This window comes from Tubulanus polymorphus, chromosome 3, assembly GCF_964204645.1.
Source record: "Tubulanus polymorphus chromosome 3, tnTubPoly1.2, whole genome shotgun sequence".
Classification (NCBI taxonomy): domain Eukaryota; kingdom Metazoa; phylum Nemertea; class Palaeonemertea; order Tubulaniformes; family Tubulanidae; genus Tubulanus; species Tubulanus polymorphus.
In genome coordinates, this window is record NC_134027.1 from 1010708 (window position 1) to 1036121 (window position 25414).

Genomic DNA, 25414 nt, shown 5'->3' on the forward strand with positions numbered 1-25414 from the left:
CGATTTTTAAAAAGAACTACCAGTATATTTGTTTCCTTACAGTACGTGTGCAATGTACTACAAGACAATCTGTTTTGATCATGGACTAATAATTTGACTAGATTAGTTTTCTGATATCATAATAAACTCACCAATGTTTTAACTAAAAACAAACTGAATAGTGAGTTCATCGAGTCTGGGGTCTATAAGATACCCTGTAACGATTGTAACATGATGTACATTGGTGAAACGGGTCGCAATCTTTAGTCAACGTATAAAGGAACATAGAGTAGATATCCGTTATCAAAAGCCTGAGAATGGGGATAGCAAATCATGTTTTTACAACCAACTACCAATTTGACTTTCAGAATTCTACTACAGCTGATTTATACAATTTGCATCAATAGGAAAGTAACAAAAATACACAAAGAATTGTAAACTTTGATCCATAAAACACCGAAAATTGGACTAGTCTGAAAGTCTAAGATTATGAATTTGACAATTCATGAGGTCAATATAACCGACTCATGTCAACTTTTCAAATGACATCTCAATTATCAAGAAAAGCTCATTTATATTCGATTAGGGCCTTAATAAATCAGTGTTTTATGAACGATTGACATGAACATGTCGTTTTATCCCCACAACAATAATCATACCTAAATGACAGGTATTTTATATACTTGAGGAAGTGCCTCAGTCATTTACAAAAACGTGACCTGTATTTCAAAAAAGAGTCTCCAATATAAAACATAAAAACATTGAAACCAGAGATAAAACCACAAATTCAAACTGGAAAGCTTATGATTAACTAAACAGTCTTTGATTTAATTTTAATCAACTTTGTTTTACTAGATAACTAGAGTTTTGCCACCTTTGCACAGACATGATCAAGTTGGTTATTTTCTCACATGTTACATTTAATGCAAAGTATTTTGGAGGTATGCATTTAACAAGATAAAATTGTTCACCTGTCAATTTGAATACAGCTAGCACAATCTATTAATTAACACTTCATATATCCTCATTTATCAGGAGACTGCTCCTCCATTTTCCATAAGGACCTTAATAAAAAATAGTATATTATGAACCACTGAAAAGCACCAAAGTGAAAATCAATACTTTACTACAGAAATCCGCTATTGTCTTCGCCGCTCCTGGATCTCAGTGTTTATAACATGCACTATTATCTATGCTGCTCCTAATAAGATACACTATTGTCTACAGTGTTTATCCTGAGTCAGTGTTTATGAGATAATCCATTAGCTTTGTCGCTTGAATCAGTGTTTATAAGATTCACTATTGTCTCTGCTGCTCCTGATAAAATGTTTTATAGAAATCACCGATTGTAGATGAATCCATCGTTGAGTGATTAATCCATTGCTGGCTCCTCAACTTCTCATTTGGGCTTCTGCAGTTTTCATCAGCAAATGGGTCGATCAGTATTCATCTACTTGTGAGTGTCTTCTTCAGGCCAATTTTTCCGAGATGTAGTTTGGCTGAAACCATGTGAAGAAAGCAAAACATTTCAGACAGATTTATCATAAATTACGTGTCATTTCATATTACAAGCCACCCTGTTTTTCACAACGTAAAATTCATTGATGTCAATTGCTGATTTAAACCCCAATAATTAATTGCAGTAATAGGACTAGTTCATCATTGTTTCAGACTAGTGAAGATAAAAGTTCAGCCATGTGGACCGGTAAATAGATTTTGATGATAGTCAATTATTAAATGATATTCATACGAGGACTGAAATTGCTTTATACAGGTAATTTCATGTATATCAACTGACCTTTAAAGATTGCTGGGTTCAGTTCTGGCCTTTTCTGTGCACTGTTGCAGTTTGTAGATTTTGGACGAGTGTTTGATCTCAAGATGGGCTTTTTCTTATAGTTGAAATTCAGCTGAAATGATTAAAAGAAGATATCCTGTAATGACAAAATATTTCATTTAGAATTTATCTAAATAATTTCATGTATATCAAGTTACCTTTAATGATTGCTTGGTTGGTAATCGGCGTGGATCATCTTAAGTTTGTTTGTTGATAAGTTGGCCTCATCTTACATTTCAAGTTTGCTGGGTTCAGTATCGGTTAGAACAATTGGTTGATGCATTTGATTCAAGCTTGGATTGTTCGGTGGGCGGAGCTTATCTGTAGATATTTGATGAGTCGTTGATTTAAAGCTGGGCAGTTTCATATAGATAGGATTTAGCTGAAATGAGCAAACAAAGATATCCTGTAATGACAAAATATTTCATTTAGAATTTATTGACATAATTCCACATATATCCAGTTACCTTTTACGATTGCTGGTTTCATTATCAGCGATTATCCTATTAATTGGTTAGTTAGTTGACCTCATCTGTGCACTGTTCCAGTTGGTCGATTTTGGGCGAGTAGTTGATCTCAAACTGGGTTTTTCTCATAGTTGAAATTTAGCTGCAATGATTAAAAGAAGATATCCTGTAATGACAAAATATTTCATTTAGAATTTATCGAAATAATTTCATGTATATCAAGTTACCTTTAATGATTGCTTGGTTCGTAATCGGCGTGGATCATCTTAAGTTTGTTTGTTGATAAGTTGGATTCCAGCTGGCTTCATCTGTGCACTGTTCCAGTTGGTCGATTTTGGATGAGTAGTTGATCTCAAGCTGGGTTTTTCTCATAGTTGAAATTTAGCTGCAATGATTAAAAGAAGATATCCTGTAATGACAAAATATTTCATTTAGAATTTATCATAATAATTTCCATAAATAATATACCTAGAATAGCCTACTCGGTTATATTCGTAACACCGAACAAATTATAAGCGAACATACGATACCTAGTCGAATGAAATGCTCGCCATTTTGTTTTGGGTTCCACATTGGGTTTTCCCAATGGGCTTTCCTAATTACATCAGAAGTTCCCGGAATTTCCGGTATATCCATCAAACAGCCAATCACATTCAATGTAGCTCAGGTAATGAGGTCAACTCAGATAAATAGAAGCGAGAAAATTTAGGGGGTTTATAAAGTGAGGACCCGTAGGTCGAAAGGTACATCGAGATGAGTCGCAAAAAAAATGGCAACACTTCCAGGAAGGATTGAACTTTTATATATTTCAATTCCAAGTATGCAAATTCTCATTCATATATGAAAACGTGCCATTACTTAGTGCTAAAAAGCAGGGTTTTTACGTGTTTTTCAAGAATAAGTCCCCTAGAATAAGTCCCCTACTATAACTCGATCACTATGAAATTTTTGTGGGCTCGAGAACTCATTAAGCCAAACCATGACACCAAAATCAACACTATTGGTTCAACAGCCAATGTTTATGCCTCGTTGACACACCGGTAGTCTATTCATTTTCAATGAAAACTGCTTCTCCAGACCATTTGCGTAGGCAAACCTACGGTTCGCCAAAAATCAACTTACATTTCAAATTTGCTGGGTTCAGTATCGGTTAAAATGTTCTAAGTTTGTATCAAATATCAAATTACCTTTTATGATAGCTGGGTTCATTATCGGAGGATCTCCTAAGTTGGTTGGTTGAGTTTCATCCAAATTGGCCCCTTCTGTGCACTGTTCTCTAATCGGCAGATCTTAGTTGATGAGCTCTCGTTCAACTTTTTGAGTTGGTGTGCCTTACGATTGTGACACACCTGCCAGGAGCGAAACAGGCAGGAATCGAAGTACAGATATAGTCGTGTGATCGTCGGTCGATTTTACATAATTTTTTTTCGATAACTTTACAATATTTGGTCTTTTTTTCATGTAGTCCGAAAGTTTACAAGGTTGAAGATAATTTTGTCTAATTTTTTTTTTTCGAAATCGAAGTACAGATATAGTTGTGTGATCGTCGGTCGATTTTACATCATTTTTTTCGGAATCTAAGTACTTCTTTGTCTTCTTGGGTTTCGTCGAAGCTGAAATTGAGAAAAAGAAAAATATTTTGTAGTCACACATTTCTTCATCATTGATCCTAATTTACATGGGTATCAACTTAACTTTCAAGATTGTCGAGTTCAGTATTTTTTTCGGCATCTTCTGTAGTCGCCTTCTAGCATCTTCTTCTTCAACTTCTTGGGAGTCCTGAAATGAAAAAAAAAAGAGAAGAGCGATGAAAACCTGGTACGGAACAAAACTAATGTCCGAAAGCTTTACAGCTCTCCGTCGCCGGTCACATGCCGAGAACATCAGACAAAGAGCCAGCCAGGAATATACTGCCCTCTACACGCCCTCACACAGAACGCGAAAACCAGGATGACAACGCCTCACATTCCCCATCTAACTGCAGGATGTACTGGGCGACGTCAGTAACTGACACACCTGTAAAATGGCACGAAACAAAAATAGTGCAGTACAACCAGCTTGACCGGGTGAGATTCAGGATCTCAACTAGCACTCAAAAGCGTGACAAGAGACTTCATCCACTGACCGAGGTTGTCACAAGGACACAATGAAACTAGCACTCACAAGCCGACGAGGGACTTCATCCACTGACCGGGGTTGTCACAAGGACACAATGAAAACTAGCACTCAAACTAGAAATCAAAGAGCGTGACAGTAGAATCTTCCCTCAGCCGACTCAGAATACCAGAAACAAAGAGCGTGACAGTAGAATCATCCCTCATCCGGGCGGTCACAAGGACACAATGAATGCTAGTAGCGTGACAATCCAGTATAACCGCTCCATTTGTATCCCGCGCAATCCCACAGATATGCCCGTCATTGACATCACTCAGCACACTGTAGATAGGTGGGAGCAGTGAGGCCTCGTCATCCTGGTTTTCGTGTTCCGTATGAGGGCGTGTAGAGGGCAGAATTTCCTGACCGACTCTTTGTCTGACATCCTCAACACATGACCGGCGAAGGAGAGCCGATGCTTTCGGACATTAGTTTTGTTCCAGCAAACGTTGAAATTCGACAGAGAAATCGGCCCTGAAAAATAAAACGGGTTAATTGCTGAAAAATAGAACGGATTAATAAACACGGAACAGTACAGGACAGTACGGAGACGAACAGTAACACATAAAACATAAAGACGTCGTTCCCCAGGAAGCAGGAACAGGAGCAGGAGCGGGAGCGCAGCGAAAATCGCCAGGAGGAGAATCCACGGAAGCATGTTCACAGTGTGAGTAAGCTGAGGTGAATGAATGGTTTCCTATGCTTAATACATACCGTGGTGGTCAGCTGGTGACGTATTCAATAGCGCGTATGAATGATATCAACAACTCTGAAAAGCCGCAATTGTGTCTCTATTGTTGAATGGATTTACATTGAGAGCTTATAGAAGTTGAATGAAAAGGTTCTACTGCCGGGTTGAACACGCGCCAGTAGCCAGCTGAACAACTGGAACTTTAATAAGGCCATAGAAATAAATTACTTGATTACCAACAGCTCCCCTTCTAATTTAGCCGCCGCCTGTTTTTTTTTAGAATAATATATTGAAATCGAAGAATGAAATCGTTAACATTTATTGATGAAAACCTTTAACTTTATTTCTCATGCATAGCTTCCCCGAAGTGGTGACATAAATAATTCCAAGTTCAAGGCTAAACAAAAATGATACTTTGTTTCATCGCGGCGCAGCAGCCGGGTCATTTTTGTTAGATATGATAAAATTTGTAAACAGCGCCGGCCGGGTCTGTTAAGGTTATGGTAAAATTGACACGAATTTTAGGAAAGTCCATTAAAGAATTTCGTTTCTTGTTGTTTTTAAAGACTATAAAGTTAGCAGTTCTGAAATGTCCAGAATTCAATTATAAACTGTCTTAATGAGTGAAAGTGAAATTGAGATTCCTGGTTGAATCGTAGTTGGTTTAGTTTTCCCCTCATTATGTTAACAACCGTGGCACTGCGCCTGCGGGTCTAGTGTAGGTGTGAGTCGACATTTCGTCGTTAGAATGTATAGTTTTGTTTTTGAGCGTGTCTGTTGGAGATGAGCCGTGAGAAGTCTCGGGTTGAAGTGTTTAACACGTAAGCCGAGTCTCTAACGCACTACAGTTACTACAGTTAATGGTTTTGATTTGTAAATAAATACTTCTCTTCCTGGTTTGTTAAACGGTGATGATGATGAACGTGCGGTGAGAAGTGTTTTCTGGTTTTACACACGCGCCCAGTCGCCGGCTGAAAGCATCAATATGATACAACAACAGTGAACAATTTTTGATGAGGAGTTTTATATATGAATTTCTGCCTCTTCTGCTGGTAAGAAGTTTCGTTTTTTTGGGCTTGCCCTTGTCCAGTCAAGTTGTTTGTTTGTTGATGTTGCTGGTTGGGCCTGTCTGTGTCTACGTCAATACGCAGTAGATATTCAACCGTTTACGGCTGAGTATTTATTTCCGCTATTTTACCATACATCGGGCCAGTAAATGACTAGCGCAGCATCATACCACTAGACCACAGAGCTCGCTGAAAACCAACCGAATGTTTTTAACTATCTATAGTACCTCACCTTACCCTAATCCTATCTCTAGGGGTAAAACGGAACCCTTTGGACCCTCTTCTCACCCTCTCGACACTAACCCTATCGAAACCATAAACCTTAACCCAATAAAAGGATTTTATTGTTACTTTTATAGTTAATACTATAGTAATAATGTACGGTTGAATAGCGGAAGTAAATACTTTGCCGTATATGGTTAAATATCCACTTCGTTTGATTTAAATAAAAAAGCGCTGTATTCAACTGTTGTTGTTAGTCAGTAACCGGGGTCAACTTCGGTTAGGGCTATCTGAGATAGTCGAATATAGTCGAACTAAGTGAAACCGAATTTTAGTTAGTCAGAACTTTTATATTCTGGAAATAGTTTGGAAATTGAGTGCATTCAGTTGTTAGTTCCGACCACTAGTCAACTAGAATTGGCCCTGTCTGTTCTCTGTGGTGGTTTAGTTTCGCAATTGGAAGCCCATCCGATTATAAAAGCTTACCACCAATGATTAGCTAACCAACTAACTACACTGCTGTGTGACTGGAGCCAGCAGCAGCAGCAGGAGAGAAGGAAGTTGACTTATTATTGCACTTTCGTTCCCTTCCCAAAAAATCATCACAGGAAGGTTTTGGGAATCATAGTCAATAGCTTAGACAAAAAATAAAAGAATCAAGTAGTGAATTTTAGTAGTGGACAGGACTTGAGTGGTACTTTGAAATTCGGCAGACGTGCCTCTCTACTCTAATCAGATCGGATATTTCATTGCTCATTTTGAGATCAATGTTTTTATTAGATTGTGATGTATATTTTCAGATGTGATTTAAAATGTCTTACGTGGATATTAATAGTTACGTATTAGAGGATATTGATTGGGAATCTGATGGAGTTAAAGCAGTTTTAGGTAGGTTCAATTTCATCCCTCCGTTTATTTCACTGGTATTCATTCTAAATTAGAAACCCCCAAACCTCTCTCATCCCTCCATTCTCTCTCCTCTTTTTCCTGTACACAATTTTAAGCATCATATAGGCCTACGCAGTGAGTAGTGGCCAGTTATTGAACCCTCCATGGATATGTGCACATATTATAAATGTTTGCTAACGGGATTTTAAATTTTCAATATAATTATCATTTATTGTTTAGTGATTGATTTCCTGTGATTCGCACAAAGACAGTCGTCTCTCATTCTTGCGTTGACTTGACAACTCTCTCCTGCGAGATCAGCTTGTAGTTCATGTGTACATCGCAAAATATTGATTCCAGTTAGTCTAATAATATTGAAATTCATTGATTCCTGCTGAGTTTATGGATCCGAAGGAAATGTTGGCTTTGAATGAATCTATCGGTGATACCAAAAATACTGGATACTGTTTCATGGATGTGCGGGCAAAATAATCCCTGGGAATGTTTTCAAATCAGTCAGTTATTGCCATGGTTTCTCATTGTTACTATAATGGTAGTCGATGCGTAAAGATTTATTTCCATGGATGATAATTGATGTGGTCTCTAAGTTCGAGAAAATTCTGCGTCCATTAAAAGACAAAGAATTTTATTTTTTTCGTAGAAAAAGGAATTTTTCTCGTACTTAGAAAAAATTGACGAATCGCTGACGTCATCCTTTCATTATATTGAGCTTTAAAAAATCAGTATGATGATAAACGCTAAAATAGAATGATACCTCGTTTCTCCTAATCGGTCGGGGGTCACTTCTATAGCAGCCAGCTCAGCAGAAATGAGAAACAAGGTATCAATTTTCTTTTAGCCCAAACTAATGCTTGTAAATTGGTAGTTCTCATCTGAAAATAAAATGTCTTCGAAGATTCTTTAAAAGTTTTCTAAATAAAGAGACTTCAGCAACAAGTTTTTGCAGAATTAAACAAGTTATTATTCTCCCTCTTATCTGTCGATTGCAGCCAAGAAAAAACCGAAAGCGAAATATGGAAAACTCTCAGAGAAATTACGTAAGAATATTCCTGAGGAGACGCTGTGCGCAATGTTCTGCGGGGGTAAAACGTGTAAATACTGCGACCCACCGGGATATTATACCGACGAACAGATGACTATTAAAGGTCTCTATTCGAGTTGGTGAGTTATAAAAACATTTCATACGAGAATCTCTGAGCTTGATTTATAACTGTCTAAGTTATGATTTGACTGATGTCTCGAGTTGTTAGATTTGTATTAGAACTGAAGCTGGTCTTAGAATGGTCTTAAATCTAGGCATTGGATGCGGACCAGTTGCATAGTCATGGCTTAGACTTAAGACCAGTCTAACACCAACATAGTTCTATAGCTAATCTAACCACTTAAGACCAGTCTTAAGATTTAAGATCACTTTTGGACTAAGTCGCGACTGTGCAACTGGCCCCAGGATGCTGTAGATTCTTATGTAGTCTCAGCACCTGCACTTCAGTTTCAGCGCCTCCTCTATAAATAGAATCTAATAGTGGACAGGTGATAATTTGAAAGTTATTTCTGAATTGCCCGTTTGTATTATTGTCATGGATACCGTGTCACCTCCAGTTCAGTTTCAGCGCCTGCAGTTCAGTTTCAGCGCCTGCAGTTCAGTTTCAGCACCTGTAGTTCAGTTTCAGCGCCTCCTCTATAAATAGAACAGAGTAAACTTACATTTTTATCATCATCGCACGTGTATCGTTATGAATTATATCCATGTGCGTTACCGTGGTTACGTGTAATCGGATCAATAAAATCTAATTAATTGCGACACAACAAGTGAGAATAGAGGAAGTTCCCGGGACTGGGTGGCACCACTTACCTGGAATAGTCAGGGAAATTTCTTTTCTTTGATAAAGTCGGGCAAAAAAGCTAAAATTCAGGGAAATTTATTTCGAAATCGCGCATAAAATCAAACAGTTTCGGTTTATGTTGGATGTTGTTGATTGGACTCAGAGCAGATCAAGTCAGGGAAAAACGTGTATATCCGGGAAAAAACAAGTCAAATATAAGTGGCCCCGAGTTCAACTTGGGCAACTCTATGTCAACTATCTGAGGCCCGTTCCATAGTCATGGCTTAGACAAAGGCCAAATACAAACTTAGTTCTATAGCCACATGAACAACTTTAGACCAGTTTTAAGATTAAAGACCACTTTTGGTCTTAAGTCTTTACTATGGAACCGGCCTCTGATGGTTAACTTTTGAGCTACTGGACCAAGGACATTCGCGCATATTTCATTAAAAAGGCCCCAGGTTTTTTTTTCAAAATCCCGGTAAATTCAGAGTGTTAAAACGTGTGGTTGATTTTTTCAGGGTGACTGAGAATATTTTGGCGATGTCGCGACCGAGTACGAGATTAATGAAAGAATATGATATCATTAAACAGTTTAAAGAGTAAGTGAAACATTCATGAAACACTTTGATCCCGAGATGTTTCCTGAAGCTAAAATGTTTATTCAACGTTTCGACTAGGCCTATATCCTAACATCCTCCCACGTCAGGGATTCGAACCTGATGGCATCGCTATTCTCAGCCACGGTACGAACCCCTGCCACACTAGACCGGGTGCGCAGGTACATGCGCAGCTTTGCTGCACGAAAACTTGCGGCACCAATCAGATTGCTCCTAAGCTGCGCGTGTAGCTGCGCACTCGGTCTCAAAGGTCTCACTCAGATTCAAAGTTAAATAGATAATTTCGAATTAAATCTATGAAGCTATGCACCAGTGATTTTCGTTAATTTGAATCTTAAAAACGTTTTTATGTGAATTTTGTTTTTGTTTTTTTCACGTAGAGCTGGAATCAGTTCAATAATCAATCTACAAACTCCTGGTGAACATTTTAACTGCGGTGACCCTTTAGAACTATCCGGATTCTCTTATAACATCGAGGACTTCATGGACGAAGGAAGTCAGTGGTTTACATCTGGAAATTACATTCTTTTTTTATAAAAATAGAAAAGATTTATGATTTTATTTTCTGTTCTATTTTTCAGTTTTCTTCTACAATTTTGGTTGGTAAGTATTTTACTTACTGAAAACCGCCGTTGTTTAGAGAATTAACGACTATTTGCCGAACAAGTCAAATAAAACTTCGGGGGCTTGTTGCACAGTCATGACTTCAGTCCAAAAGTGGTCTTAAATCATAAGACCGGTCTTGAATTCTTAGATTGGCTATACAACTAAGTTGGTCTTAGACTAGTCTTAAGTCTAAGCCATGACTATGCAACCAGCCCCAGGATTTGTTTCCACAGTTGAGAGTTGGAGTTGACTTTTGAGTTGAAATGAGTTAACTCACAACTGTGGAACGGATCCCTGATCCAAGAAGACTCATTAAGAATATTTGTGGATTTGTAGGCCTGATTACGGAGTAGCTAATCCTGATACATTGCTCGATATGGTTAGAGTCATGCAGTTCGCTGTTTCTGAAGGCAAAGTAGCGATTCATTGTCACGCCGGTCTAGGTGAGTTACCACCTACCACCTGAAACGTGAAATCAGCAGTAACTTGTAATGGGTGGAGAAATTCAATAATATTGAAATTACTTTAGATAAACTCAGTGTCAAATATTGCCAGTCTTTTGCTGAATGAAATTAGATTTTTGTCAGTGTTGCAAGATTACCTTTCTTTTTAAAGTTGATAATTTTGTCTTGACAACCAATCTCTTGAAATCAGATTGGAAATGATTATCTTTGGAATTGAACAACTAAGAAAATATGTAAGTTTGTTCTTTTTAGGATCATGGGTTCTACAACTAAAGACTAAAACTCAAGATTAATGTTATTTGTCCTATTATCAAAATCTCACCAAAAATGGTTTTGATTTAAGGAGATTTTCTCTTCATGTCAGAGATATAAACAGATTGGGTTTAATCTAGAGATGACTGACTGTTTCTGGGACATTGAGGTTGGCTCTTAAAAGTGCCGTTTAAGAATCGAGTTGAATCGTGTTTTGATTCAGATGCGTGATTCACTGATATGAGGTGAATCAGTAGATTCATTGATGAGTATTTCGCCGAGATGTCGTTTTAACATGTGAATTTCGGTAGCTTTATTCTGCGCGTACAAATAGAAAGCATCTTTCGTACTGGCGAGTGACAACCATTGAATCCTCGCCGAGTACCCGGTGTTCAATTCCTTCATACGTTCATAACGTTCACTGAACTGATGAACTTTCCTCTCCAGTATCGCTATTTGACGAGCTGCTCGAAGAAACTTCATTTCAACTCGTTGTAAACTCATAACTGTATCATCGACATTCATCTGGTCTATAGAATTCTGTTGTAGGAAGATGGAGGAGCTGCTCTTGTCGTTAACGGTTTGACGTTCCATTTTACAATGTTGAAAATATTCATAAATCACGGATATTTATACATCAACCTCAAACACTAATTAGTGAACTCATTAATTAAATACTTTTATTCGAAAACATCAAAGAATCTTTAATCTTTTATTATGTTGTTTTCGAAAAGATCAAAGGAAAATTGTGATCAGTAATTAATTTGTAATTAGTGAAGATCAAAGGAGACCAAAAGGATCACGTGTTAATTAGTTAAGGTGATCATATTCACTGTTTGATCAAAGGGTTGTACTTAATTAATTACTAGTAACTGATCATGACCAGAATACTATTCATTATTCAAAGATCAAAGGATACTGATTTATTTGTAACAGGTGTTGTAAATATTGATGACTGATCAACACAATATTTTGAAAAGAAATAATGCGTTTACCAGTAATTAATGTTTGAGGTTGCTGTATAAATATCCATAGTGTCTGTTAATATCTCTGATACAACAGCAAAATCTCCTCAATCAAAACCATCTTAGGTCAGGTTTTGATATAAAAGGCATTTTGTCTAAATATGTTAGACCGATGGCAGTTTTAAGTTGTAGGAACCAAAACCCACATTTTCAAGAACAAACCTATGTTTACCCAAGATTTCCAGTTGATTTAAGAGAGTTTATTTGAAATCTGAATTTTTACTTTCCGTCCGAAACATTAGAAAATAACTGAGTTTGGATTTTGTCTTAACTGATTCTTACGGATTGTTTCTTTATAAAAGTTGGTTGTCTATTATCAAAGATGGTTAAATTCTTGTACACGAGTTTGAAGAATTACGAACATAATTTTGCTTAAAGCTGGTAAAATATGTAGCGAGATTTTGAAAATTGAATTTTGTGATATTTCAGGACGGACGGGAGTTTTGATAGCGGTTTATTTGATATTCAATAATCGTATGTCCGCAGGTGAAGCTATTCAATACATTCGAACAAAAAGGTAGAAATATCGATTTCAAAGATTTGATTATCGATTGATGGATCGAACTATGATTTGTTTATGAATCTGTTGTATCATTTTTAGGAAAGGGGCAATACAAACAAAGAGACAAATAGATGCGATAAAAGCTTATGGAATTTATTTAAAACCATTTCGGATAATTTATTCCGAGTAAGTATCTGAACTGGCTCTCGTTCCTGATGGTGCTGTAAGTTTTTGAAACTTTAGTCATGAAATCGACAGTCCATTATTCAACCATGGCATATTTCACGAATCAAGGTTACAATGCCAGAAGTAAGTTCAACAGCCCAACAGCAGTCTTAGATAATGACCCTAAGTCTAACTAAAGTCTAAAAGTGGTCTTAGATATTTAGACTGGTCTTGAGTTGTTTTATTGGTTCTAGAACTAAGTTGGTCTCAAATCTAAAGCCTAGACTGTGCAACTTGGCTCCAGGGGCTGGTTGCATAGTCATGGCTTAGACTTAAGACCAGTCTAAGACCAACTTAGTTCTATAGCCAATCTAACAACTTGAGACCAGTCATAAGATTTAAGACCACTTTTGGACTTAAGTCACGACTGTGCAACTGGCCCCAGATCTAGTGTCAGAATCCAGACTGATGCGATGAGTCCCTATTTTGACCGTGTGACGAATTAACAAATGAAATTGTTGTTATTGTTTTTAGTTGTGCTACTGATGATTTTACGTTGTACCAGTATCTAATGAGACAGAAACACATGTTACATGGATTTGAAGCTCGACGGCTGAAACACATTCCAAAGGTACGGTCGATCAGAACAGCCGACACTCTCACACGTGAACAATATGAATCCAAAACGTCTTCATTTTTTATCTCCTAGATTTGTATAAATTAGGTTATAAGCTTCAGTTTTATAATACATCGATCTCCAGTTTATTTCTCATCTTGATAATGATTATTGATTTTTTTTTTTCGACAGATAATCTACGTCTGCTGCGAACGTCTGCTCGAACTGGCTCATAGAGGGCGCCGGTTGAAATCTCACGCTAACGACAGCGATACGTTGAAACTGATTCGAGAGGTGGCTCCGAAAGCTTTCAACAATTCGCCGTCGTCGGGGGCGACGATGATGAACGGGTTAAAACGCGCTCAGAGCTGCGATGACAAACTCAGCTCGGCTGACTCCGATAATAACTCATTGTTACCGTTACCGACGGCGACGGGACGCGCCGGTTCGACGAACGATATTTATAAACTATCGGCGAATTTGACCTTGAACGACGAAAGCGATACCGGGTCGAGTTTTGGCGATGATAAAAACACGGACGAGGATGGATTACGTACGGATGACGACGGCGATGAATCTAGCGATCCGGAATCGGCAGGAATCGAGTCGGTGATTCGTAGTTTAGTTACCGTGAATCATACCGATGACGTTAAACAAATAGTGCACGATTATAAAGTAAGTTTCATCCGATTCAGAAACAGGACCCGGTTCCATGACTACGGGACTGGTTACCAAACCTCTGCATCCCGGTTCATCATCGTAGAAACAATTGTAAACTGTAAACCGGAGTTTAATTATCTGTTGTAGATCTCTTTAAACACGTGTGACAGCGCATGGCAGACGCTATCTCATGAAAACAATCCGTCCGTTTTGAGTTTACTAATCTGGGATTGGTTAGATCAACTACGGGTAAGTCTTAAACATTTCAACGGTTTACAAGTTTTAGACATTAGCTCGGTTTCGATCGACTTTAGTCACCGTGTATATTTCAATTGAGAAAAAACCTAGCTGTACAATTGAAAAGGAGTTTAGTTTGATGTTTTGACTCAATGAGCCATTTTTAAACGGATTTAAGTTCGAAATCATTGATGAGGTATTCTAGTTGCTACCAGGAATTACTTAGTAACTTTACTGTAACTTTTACTGTTCTTGCGTATCAAATCAATTCTGAAAATGGCGTATATTGTTGTCGAAATGTCACGACTTTCTTTCTTAGTTCGGACATTTTTCAGGACTTTTCAAACTCGGGATGAAATGATACTCCGTGAAGGAAGCGATATTTTATTTTAAAGATATTCTGATTTGTTTTTTAGGAACCGATTATCAGTTTTCAGGATCTGAATCTAATTTCTGCTCACGTCGATGAACCATTAGCCGGAATTCAACGTTTAGAAAGAGTAAGTATCCACCACCAGGTGGAGCCACTGTACAGTTTCGCGTCCGGTTCAGGTAGACATTCTGTTTATTTGTATTGACCAATAAACAACGCTCGGTATTTCCACTTAGAAGTTGAAATTATCTTTTGTTTCGGCACCGAGTAGAAATCTAGGGACTAAAGCCGTTGCGTCACAAGTTGGGGGGTAAGTCTGTTGCGATGTGATTTCCAGCGACTGTGTGCGACTAGTTGCTGCCAGTTGCAAGAGCGCATAGATCGGTTGCGACGGTTGCGTCGCAGAAAGTAGAACATGTGCGACTCATTGCGACTGGCGTCGCTGCCAGTCGCAACCTGCGCTGGTAGTTGCAAAGTAGCGTAGGTCGGTGAGTCGTTGCGACGTGATCGTCGCGAGCCGTCGCAAGGCCGACCTACGCCCGGCTTAATTTCATCAATTCATTGATGCTGTTCTATACAAAATGACCCCTGGAGCTTCATTATCAAGTGTTTGTGAACAACAAATAATATATTAAATCTCTAAAAGAAACCAAAAAGAATGTAGAACTTGTCCAAGCAAAGATTTTGAAACGTCTCTTCAAATACGTTAAAAAAAGATTCTCATAAATGATGTTTGTTTTGTTTCAGGCGAGTCAACATACGACTGAATATCTAGTCAACTTCGTAACACGGTTATTGCCCCTCGACGAGGAGCACGAGGATTCCATCATGATGCGATTAATGTCCGTTCTAACGCAACAGAACGTCTACGGTAACCGCGGCGACGCGTTCCACTGTCCATCGCTGACCAAATCGAGCCGCGTTATGAAATCTGAAATGCAACAGAAAACTATCAAGTTTTTCTACCTGCTCCTCGACGCTCTCGAGACGAAATTACAACAGCGTAAAATGAAACGTCGCGCTTCGCTTTCAGAAACTAATCAATAAATACCGTTACCGGTGGTAGAAAAAATAATCAAAATTTCATCGTCAGTATCAAATGCAAGTTATTCTAGTGCCAATTGTTGTCATTATTAGTCACCAGGTAGCGCTTTGTTACGTTTAGTCACATGATTTCGTCCTGTTTTTTATCGAATCTCGTAACTTGTAAATAGATAAGTTGAATTATTGTTGTGTATTGATTGTATATATAGTGTAAAGTGTAATAATGTATTTGTGCATCCATCAGCTCTATATCAAACAGTTCAGAGCCCAGTTCCACTGTGCTGGCCATGGTTCCACAGTTCAGAGCCCAGTTCCACTGTGCCGGACCTGATTCCACAGTTCAGAGCCCAGTTCCACTGTGCCGGACCTGATTCCACAGTTCAGAGCCCAGTTCCACTGTGCCGGACCTGATTCCACAGTTCAGAGCCCAGTTCCACTGTTCACGGGTAGAAATTGAATCCAGGGTAAGAACATTGAATGTTAACTAGTTGCCAGTCAAAATGTACCAATAATTAGAAGACCGTGCATCGATTGGGAATTTCTGTAAACTTTCTGGCTAGTCTGGGTCACCTTTACCTTTTATTATACTAGCTACATATAAAACTTCTGCTCAAGGTCCCAGCTTCACGACGTGTTGTGAAACTGGAACCTGAATTCTTAGTGTTTTAATATGTGATTGTTAACGAATGTCATTGATAGACATTTCTATGTATTAAAAAGATGTGATATTGTTGTAAATGAAGAGGTTCCATTTCCACTGTCAGTTGTTCGGTTCAGTTTGACACATTTTGAGTTCGAATCAGTTCATTTACGATATTTCAACTCTTAAAGAGTTAGAAATTTTAACCCACAATTGTAGAGCTGCTGATCTGTTTAATTTGTTTGGCACCAGTTCTACAGCTCTGGGTGGAGTTTGACTCAAATTTTAACTGCAGAACTGTTGAACTTGAAACAGATATTTAAAACTACAGATTCTGCAAGAAATTCATGGTCTTTTTGATTCTGCTTACAACTGTATACACAGTATTTATACATGCAACAAATGGAAGAAATATGTTTTTACTCAATATTTTTCCCTCCCTTGATTTGACACAGTTTTTATAGATGACATTTTTCATGACGTGCTTCTCGGACTCCGTTCCACGCATTTTTCTGTTTGTTGTATTCGATTGTTTCATGTTAATTCTAACGACATTCAGATATTATTTTACTATATTTGTGTGTGTGGTTAGTGGTCCGCCTTACTGCCATGTGGTTCCGCTGTGTTAAGCCATCCAGTTTCACATTTTTCAACGTCCAAAGGACCTCAGGTCCGTAATCATTGTTCTTGAGTCTAGATTTACATGATTCAAAGTTAAATATGCAGTTGACAGCAGTTTGTGGTCTCTCTGTTACACAGTTGTTAACTAAAACATACATTTGTGAGTTATTTAGAAATACAATGGAACCTCGTTACAACGAACCTTATCCGACCATCTGTTTCTGATAATCAATAGTTTGTTATATCCAGAATGAAAAATTTTGAAATTTCCGTTTTTGATGAAATTCTAGGTTTGTAATTGAATGAATGATAAATCGTTATAACTGAGGTCGTTAAAACGAGGTTCCACTGTAGGTCAATCAACGTGTCAAATACTGCACTCGGTTCTAGATATCTACTGTAGGTCTTACTGCAGTAAGTTACTTAAATTCAAGCCATCAAAAAATGATTTGATTTTTAAAATATTTTGTAAGGTATTTTTTGTTGATTGTTGTATATATATATGTAAACCGTACTGAAGATACCGTCCAGGTAAAAATATAAAAACAAACTATTATTCATTCCAATAGATTTCACTAGTTTTAGTTTTTTCATCTCTATTCTCCGCTGGATGCGGAGGGCATCGCTGAAGTTTAACACTTGTCAGAGAATGCATTATGAGCCTCACTCAGATACACGCTGCTAGTATAGAAGAGTCTACAACCAGAACTGTCGAACCTAAGACACCCCTGATTATCCATTGTGTAATTATGTATATCGCTCGACATTAGTATCAATAGACAGGGTTCGAACCCGGAACACCCATGTCATCTATTCGGCATCGGGACCACCAATCTCAGGACCAATTACAGGACAAGTATCCCAAAGTCAAGTGAACAAAACTCCCACTACATATAAGTGGGTTTTTGTAAAATCTTTAAAACATGCACACCTGTGATTATTTAAACCAGCATGTACGCCTGCAATTTTAGAAATTACAACAGCCTTTGTCGCTGCGAACCGCGGTGCACGACACATCATGTGACAACGCAAACGATGATTATAGTATTCAGCCAGTATTTCAAAACTGAAGCAACGCCACATTATTTGACGACGCATGCAAAAGATAATTATAGTATTTCAAAACTAAAGCGAACATGAAGATTGAAGTAGGCACATCAGTACGAATCGAGTTCTAAAACATTCAAACACTGATAGTAAATGACAGAATGTCGGTGGTAAATGAAACATCAGATCCTGCGGCGCTCATCTGTTGTGGTCAGTTATGCGACAGTTCGAGTGCGATCTTCACGTACAGGACGATCATGGCATTTACACGTGCCACACTTTATACAATCGGTATCATCTCAAACTGTCTGGCGTTTATCGTTATTCATCTGATGAAACTTAGAGGTAGCAGTATTCTATATTTGGAGATGTTGGCTGTAGCTGATTGTGTAAACTGTCTGACCGGTTTGTTCGGACGCGAGTTAAATATGCTTTCTAAACGCTTTCCGCTCGAATATATTCGCTACAATCACATTTATCAACAGTTTTATCGTTATGTTTATCTTTACGTGGACGCCATCTTCCAAATGACGACGAGCACCAGTTCGTGGCTACTGTTCGCATTAAGTTTAGACCGTTATGTAGCTATTAGATTCCCACTGTCTGCTAGGAATATTTGCACGATTCGAAATGCATTTCGTGTTTCTCTCGCGACTTGGGTTCTAACTTTTATTTTCGATTTACCGACAATTTGGGATCTAGAAACATACTTTACGATGCCCGATCAGCCTTGTAAATATGTTCTGCCAAGGAAACTCTTGCTTCAGAATAAAGAATACGCTTTGTATTACGATTTTGTATTCGGTAAAGTAGTGTTGAAGTTTATTCCGGGTTTGATTGTTTTAGGTTGTAATGTACATATGGCGGCTTTAGTTCGGTTGGCGGCTCGTCTGAGACACAAACTTCAACAAATCGACGTCAAAGATGAACTTTCGACAAATAGTAAACAAGGACGACAAATAACTCTGACAATATTAGCTTTGAATGTAGTATTTATGGTTGAATATGGGATGTCTTTAATAAACACATTTATACCGGCGGTTTTACCCGATGGATACACATATCGCCCGTATCATTCGGGGCAGTTGTTACACGCTATCAATGCTATGATAAATTTATTCGTTTATTTAGGAATTCGAAGAGGTTTTGGAGAAACTCTAGTTTGGTTTTTGAGTTGTAAACGTTTAGGAAACCGAGTGTAGTTGATGAACAAGACAAAAAGCCATTCAAAAACTGAATTTGGGGAGTGGAAGAGATATAAACAGATTGGGTTTAATCTAGAGATGACTGACTGTTTCTGGGACATTGAGGTTGGCTCTTAAAAGTGCCGTTTAAGAATCGAGTTGAATCGTGTTTTGATTCAGATGCGTGATTCACTGATATGAGGTGAATCAGTAGATTCATTGATGAGTATTTCGCCGAGATGTCGTTTTAACATGTGAATTTCGGTAGCTTTATTCTGCGCGTACAAATAGAAAGCATCTTTCGTACTGGCGAGTGACAACCATTGAATCCTCGCCGAGTACCCAGTGTTCAATTCCTTCATACGTTCATAACGTTCACTGAACTGATGAACTTTCCTCTCCAGTATCGCTATTTGACGAGCTGCTCGAAGAAACTTCATTTCAACTCGTTGTAAACTCATAACTGTATCATCGACATTCATCTGGTCTATAGAATTCTGTTGTAGGAAGATGGAGGAGCTGCTCTTGTCGTTAACGGTTTGACGTTCCATTTTACAATGTTGAAAATATTCATAAATCACGGATATTTATACATCAACCTCAAACACTAATTACTGAACTCATTAATTAAATACTTTTATTCGAAAACATCAAAGAATCTTTAATCTTTTATTCTGTTGTTTTCGAAAAGATCAAAGGAAAATTGTGATCAGTAATTAATTAGTAATTAGTGAAGATCAAAGGAGAGTCAAGTGATCACCTGTTAATTAGTTAAGGTGATGGTGCTCACTATTTGATCAAAGAGTTTTAATTAATTAATTGTTAGTTACTGATCACATGACCAGAAAATTATTAATAATATAAAGATCAAAGGATACTGATTTATTTGTAGCAGGTGTTGTAAAATATTGATGACGGATAAACACAATATTTTGAAAAGAAATAATTGCAGTAATAGTTACAACAGATGTATCTTATCTGTTCAAGGCTTGTGTCGTTTATGAAGCGAAGATTTTGAAATATCAATAGCTACTTTTCTGAATTTATCATTTGTCGCGCAATACACGATAAAATTTACTGATGAATCGATGATAGAAAATCCTAACGCTACTTGTCTCATACCTAGAAAACCATGGATACCTGATCTACAGTAAATATTGCTAACCTGTGGTAAAAACCAAACCCTTCACAAATAATAAACAATAAAACTACTGATAAAACCATCCTTAAGACCCTCATTTCCCTTCTAGACGATTCATCAGTTACATCGAGCTGTGAACGTCGAGTAACCCGACGGTAAAATATCACCGAAATAAGAATTATATTGATACATATCAAAATACAAATTGGAAAAATAGTAGTAAGATACAGGAATAGATATATCCCAGACTTGTAACTGGTGTTGTCGAACATCTCATAAACTGTTTCTTCTCTGCCTATTTGACAAAATAATTCTATTTTCGCTTATTTGACAAAACGTCCCGTGAATTGAAGAAATACCGTAATCAGTTTTGCAATGACGATTCTATTCTTTACACAGATTTTTATGACATATTATGGTAATGAAATCAATTTTGCATGATACAATTTATTATCCTATTATGAAATTGCTGTAGGGTTTAAATCTATTTACGTATTGACATCGAGAGCAAAAGCAGGCTATAATATATTTCATTAGAGTGAAAAAGAAATCGCTACTTAATTTCAGATACATTTAGACGATGTACTTGTTTTTAGACGATGTACTTGTTTTTAGACGATGTACTTGTTTTTAGAAGATATACTTGTTTTTAGACGATGTACTTGTTTTGTTTTGCTTTGATTTGACTCTTAGTAGTTTTACGGGACTATCTCTCATAAGATGTGGCACTGCTAAAAGGCCCGGGATCGCCTGGACATAAACTAAACTCCTTTTAGCTCGGTACCGTTCAAATGGAAAGCTCTTCTACTCATAGATTCTCAACTCAGAATCCAGTCTACTCAAAAAATGTAATTTCGTCTACCAGGTCCTGGCTTTTAGCTAGACTGGTTGCCTGTCCAATTCAGCGCTAAATGCATTCGCAGTCGAATACTGAAGGTAGAGACCGGCACCCAGTCTAGGCTTCTAGCAAATCATTACCCGCATGCCACAGTAGGAATATGTGTTGTCTGGTTAGTTCACATGTTCACCGCCAACGTTCTTTAGAGTGGCAGCACTTGACGGTCGATAGAGAAGTAGATAGAAAATCAATGTTGAGCCTCTGAAATCCACTTAAAAACCCAAACACATCAAGTTTCAAGAAGAAAACTGTCTTTATTAATTACAGAACTGATGAAGAGTTGTAGATAGAGGAGCTGCATAAACCTGGCGTTGAGTCAGTTAAACGTTAAGACAGATGTATTGTACTTTATAGGTTAATTTTTGTAACCATGAAAAAATATCAAACTTGACATTTCTTTACTTTTATCATCTACTGACAAGCCACAATCTGGAGACTGCATGGCACCCAACACGACACATGTGATGTTCAATTATGGCAAAAAACAACTCTTTTTTTCATAAAACTTGGTACTTTATTCGTCTTTCTCTGATATCACAAAATGTTTTTTTTTAATGTGAATATTTTATGTTATTATTTATACTCAATTTTTTTAAATATCTACAACATATTTTCTACAGTAGCGCGGAGCAGTATATAACAGTAGACCAGAACGAATTGATTCAAGACTTATTTAAGATATGAAAATGCAAGTCCTGGTCAGTCAATTATCATCGACATCATTATCATTCGGGAAAATACCGTATTCATTCATATCACTGAAAAAAACAAAAAAAAGACACTTCGCAGGAATTATTCAAAACTCAACCAGTTGCACGGTTCAAAAACGTTCTTATATCTTCAGATTAGCCTTATTAGTTACTAGATTGGTTATAGAACTAAGATGAGCTTAGAATGGTCTTCTCGTTATTAGATTGGTTATAGAACTAAATATAATCAGAATTAGAATTAGATTATTAAACAATGTAAGGAAAAAACATCGAATTAAACACAATTAAATCCAAACACAAGTTGAATTTTCACTTGACTAGCACTCAATTTCAGCGTAACTTATCGAAGCCTTTCAAAAAACTTCCTAGAATTTTACTCCTGACGTCCAAGCGTTGTACTATAATTATCAAGAAGATCTCACAGAGTCTCCTGATGAAACATTGCTCATCCCAGTTCCACAGTCAAGTTGGATTCCAAATTAGTTGGTTGCTAATATTCAACTACAAGTCAAACTTGCTTAAGTCGCCATAGGTGTGACAATAATTTTGTTGAGGACTTATCAAAATTACAGTTTACACTTGTAAATTGGGGCTAAAAAGAGGATTTCAGTAATGCGATAACAACTTAAGTGATATCACTGATTGCCATTTTCGAAGCCAAATAGGGAAATATAGATGAGAACGGATCATGATATACGGCCAATATGAGGGGCAATTTATGAATACCAAACGACGGCCACGTAAAAATTGAGAAAAATCACCACAAAAGCTTAACAGTGAAATAAACACCATCGCCCAAACTGATATCAACTTCTTTGGAAATTTACGAGATTTTATAGGAAACAATACGACGATTAACCGCTCTAGACTGAGCAGTACAGTGCACCAGTTACGCGTCATCTGAAAAATATAGAAAAACGGCACAGCGACCGAGATAAAAATCCAACCGCAATGCCAATCATTTCTGCGGAACAAAATATCACCCAAAACGGCGTAAATGTACGCAGTTCTCAGCGGATACAGAATGAATGTAGCGATCATAAACAAAAGATCGTTTACAGCGAGAATTTTGATGAGAAAATAAACATCTGATTTAAATCGTTTTAGAACAAATAGCGTGAATGCGTTGGAATATCAAACCCAGTACTGACGCCGGTAGATACGAGCATAAGTAAGTTATAACAGTGAACTTGTTGTATACCTAACAGGAAGAGCTTGATGTCCCAGACACCAGTTGAATCGACGTGTTGCCAATGTAGTCGTAATGTTGTAATTAAACATCTGACTTTTCAACCATTTGATTTTCCCATTGTGTTAAATTTGAATGAATTCATCAGTAAAACTTTCAGTGAATGAGACGTAAATTAAATCTAGAAATATTCTCTTCGTGTTAATATAAACTGCTTCCATTCACTACTGATGAAATAAGTTGCGGAACGTGTGCAAAATCCCCGGATTATTTAGATATCAATCCGGCTGTGATGAAAGAGTCGGCCCTCTGAATCAATGCCTTGGGTTCGAACCCGCCACTCCACTACGTTTGTAGACATTTTATTCCATATTCCGATAGATGGCGCTTGTGAAATGCGGTAAATTACGAATATTTACAACGATTAATTCTAGCTATTTGATAGTTTATCGAAATTCCAATCGGTGGCGATAATAGTTATATGTATAATTGTATCGTACAGTCCTATTTAACTTCAGTTGAAGATTAGGACCATTCCCAATATAAGTGGTATCTACGTTCGAACCCAGAACACCTTTACATGTCCTTCTTTTCTGCATCAGGACCACTCTGAATAATTACTGGGACACCCCAGCTCATCGTCTACTTCAGCATCATGGCCTATCAGAAACAGCTCGAGAAACTATCGATGGAGTTCGTACCTGACACAGTTATTTTTCAGTGTAGTACAGAATGTATTCAAGGAAACAACTGCGAAAAGACAAATTAATTATTCCATTAATGGTGGAATTAGTGTCCAAAATGCAGGTTGATAGCTGCATAAATAGTCAAATAAATGAAAGTCTCTGAGACCTTAGAGTAATCAGACAAGATCGGTCTGCACTCCAAGCCGAGAGAAAGGTGTCGATCTGTTGCCTGGACCCCAGACATTCTATCTGAAAGGGGTTGGGTGGAGGGTTCAAGCTGTGTTTGAAGAGCGAGTACGTCAGATTCTATAGAAGGTCTAAAGTCTAAACGAGTGTCTGAAGGGTATGGGTGGGGACTGGAGTATCCTCAGCAAATAGGGTAGTGCCAAGCTGCTGCAGATTGCTCCTCATTTTCAGTAGATCCTTAGTTATATACAAATCTCATGATTGAAAGTGAAATTGTCGTATTAAGGGGGAAATGCTGGAAATCTGATCGTAAACACAATCGTATCAATGAGGTTCAACTGTCGTCCTGTTCATTTAATTCACTTCCAGAGAAATAAGAATCCATGTACAATAGACTTGACTAACTCGAATCAATTAAGACAAGGTGATAATTGTCACCCACAGATAAAAGAATTTCAATGCAATAGTTCAATGGGTTTATGTCCGAGTTGATGTAAGCTTGGAGAATCATTACTCAAAGATAAAAGTAACTGGACTTGAAATGATTCTAGTTAAGAGAGTCCACCGTACATTATATAAAGAAAAAATAACACATATAATTTGTAGAGAACAACTGACCACTAATGATACTGATGTTAAAGTTCAAATGGTATTCATTGACAATAGTTCAACAGATAATCAAACACCATAAAATCAATGTATTCATCAATATCATAATCAAAGTCCAGAGCAAACTGTGTATCTTGAGTTAAGTGTTTAACATCCTCAGAATGTGATGCAACACAAAAACATTTTAAAGAAATAAATGTATTTACAAAAACAAACGCAAAGTCACAAGTACATAATCTCCACATATACAGTGCATTCATTCATCACTGTAACAAAACTCTAAACCAAAGTTTGACATCCTCAATTATCATTTATAAAATAATTTAACCATCACAACAAAAACAGGAGAAGCCCTTTGAAATGTATGCATTAAAAACGCAAAGTCGCAGCACATCAGTAATTAATAACCCACAATCAGATTCAACAACAAACCAGCCAATCAAACCATCAGTTCATATTTATTTTTCAATAGATGTACAATGTATATTTACATTTTACCTATACCTGAAGCTATCAGCCTCGGAGAAATTGGTTGGCATCTCTGGAACTACGATAACTCGCGGTAACAAACACTGAAAGTCCCGCTTTGACAAAGAAATTGTTCGGCATCTCTGGAACTACCGATAACTCGCGGTAACAAACACTGAAAGTCATGATTTGACGGAGAAAATGTTCAGCATCTCTGGAACTACCGATAACTCGCGGTAACAATCACTGAAAGTCCCGATTTGACGGAGAAATTGTTCGGCATCTCTGGAACTACGATAACTCGCGGTAACAAACACTGAAA

At 37.5% G+C, this 25414-nt stretch overlaps 2 protein-coding genes and 1 long non-coding RNA gene across 4 annotated transcripts; 2 read left to right on the forward strand and 1 right to left on the reverse strand.

The window, feature by feature from the left end:
• Positions 1 to 24: 24 nt before the first annotated feature.
• Positions 25 to 4705, reverse strand: LOC141902730 (uncharacterized). 2 transcript variants are annotated; one of them, XR_012618932.1, is made up of 6 exons: positions 3471 to 4705; positions 2511 to 2668; positions 2284 to 2425; positions 1975 to 2198; positions 1778 to 1889; positions 25 to 1478 (listed from the first exon to the last, which is right to left on the reverse strand). It is a non-coding gene; the product is annotated as an uncharacterized LOC141902730 (long non-coding RNA). The 2 variants fall into 2 exon arrangements; XR_012618931.1 differs by lacking the exon at positions 3471 to 4705 and adding an exon at positions 2752 to 3147.
• A 1292-nt stretch (positions 4706 to 5997) lies between these two features.
• On the forward strand, positions 5998 to 17489 carry LOC141901552 (protein tyrosine phosphatase domain-containing protein 1-like). Its single transcript, XM_074788864.1, has 14 exons — positions 5998 to 6180; positions 7218 to 7305; positions 8316 to 8487; positions 9671 to 9751; positions 10150 to 10265; positions 10351 to 10372; positions 10712 to 10818; positions 12546 to 12633; positions 12718 to 12804; positions 13318 to 13414; positions 13592 to 14074; positions 14207 to 14308; positions 14713 to 14796; positions 15417 to 17489. Exons 2-14 carry the CDS (start codon positions 7230 to 7232, stop codon positions 15714 to 15716), a joined length of 1815 nt encoding a protein of 604 aa, XP_074644965.1. The 5' UTR covers positions 5998 to 6180; positions 7218 to 7229; the 3' UTR covers positions 15717 to 17489.
• Positions 17490 to 18182: 693 nt separating this feature from the next.
• LOC141901121 (FMRFamide receptor-like) lies at positions 18183 to 19223 on the forward strand. The gene has a single exon (XM_074788209.1). The coding sequence runs from the start codon at positions 18183 to 18185 to the stop codon at positions 19221 to 19223; it is 1041 nt and encodes a 346-aa protein (XP_074644310.1).
• The last annotated feature ends 6191 nt before the right edge of the window (positions 19224 to 25414 follow it).

Excerpts from the sequence above, each read along its gene's own strand:
- LOC141901121 (XM_074788209.1), top strand. The coding sequence starts at position 18,183 with ATGTCGGTGGTAAATGAAACATCAGATCCTGCGGCGCTCATCTGTTGT.
- LOC141901552 (XM_074788864.1), top strand. The coding sequence starts at position 7,230 with ATGTCTTACGTGGATATTAATAGTTACGTATTAGAGGATATTGATTGG. Across the intron at positions 10,266-10,350 it reads GGACTTCATGGACGAAGGAA|TTTTCTTCTACAATTTTGGT; the intron begins GTCAGTGGTTTA and ends TCTATTTTTCAG. Across the intron at positions 12,634-12,717 it reads CAATACATTCGAACAAAAAG|GAAAGGGGCAATACAAACAA; the intron begins GTAGAAATATCG and ends TATCATTTTTAG.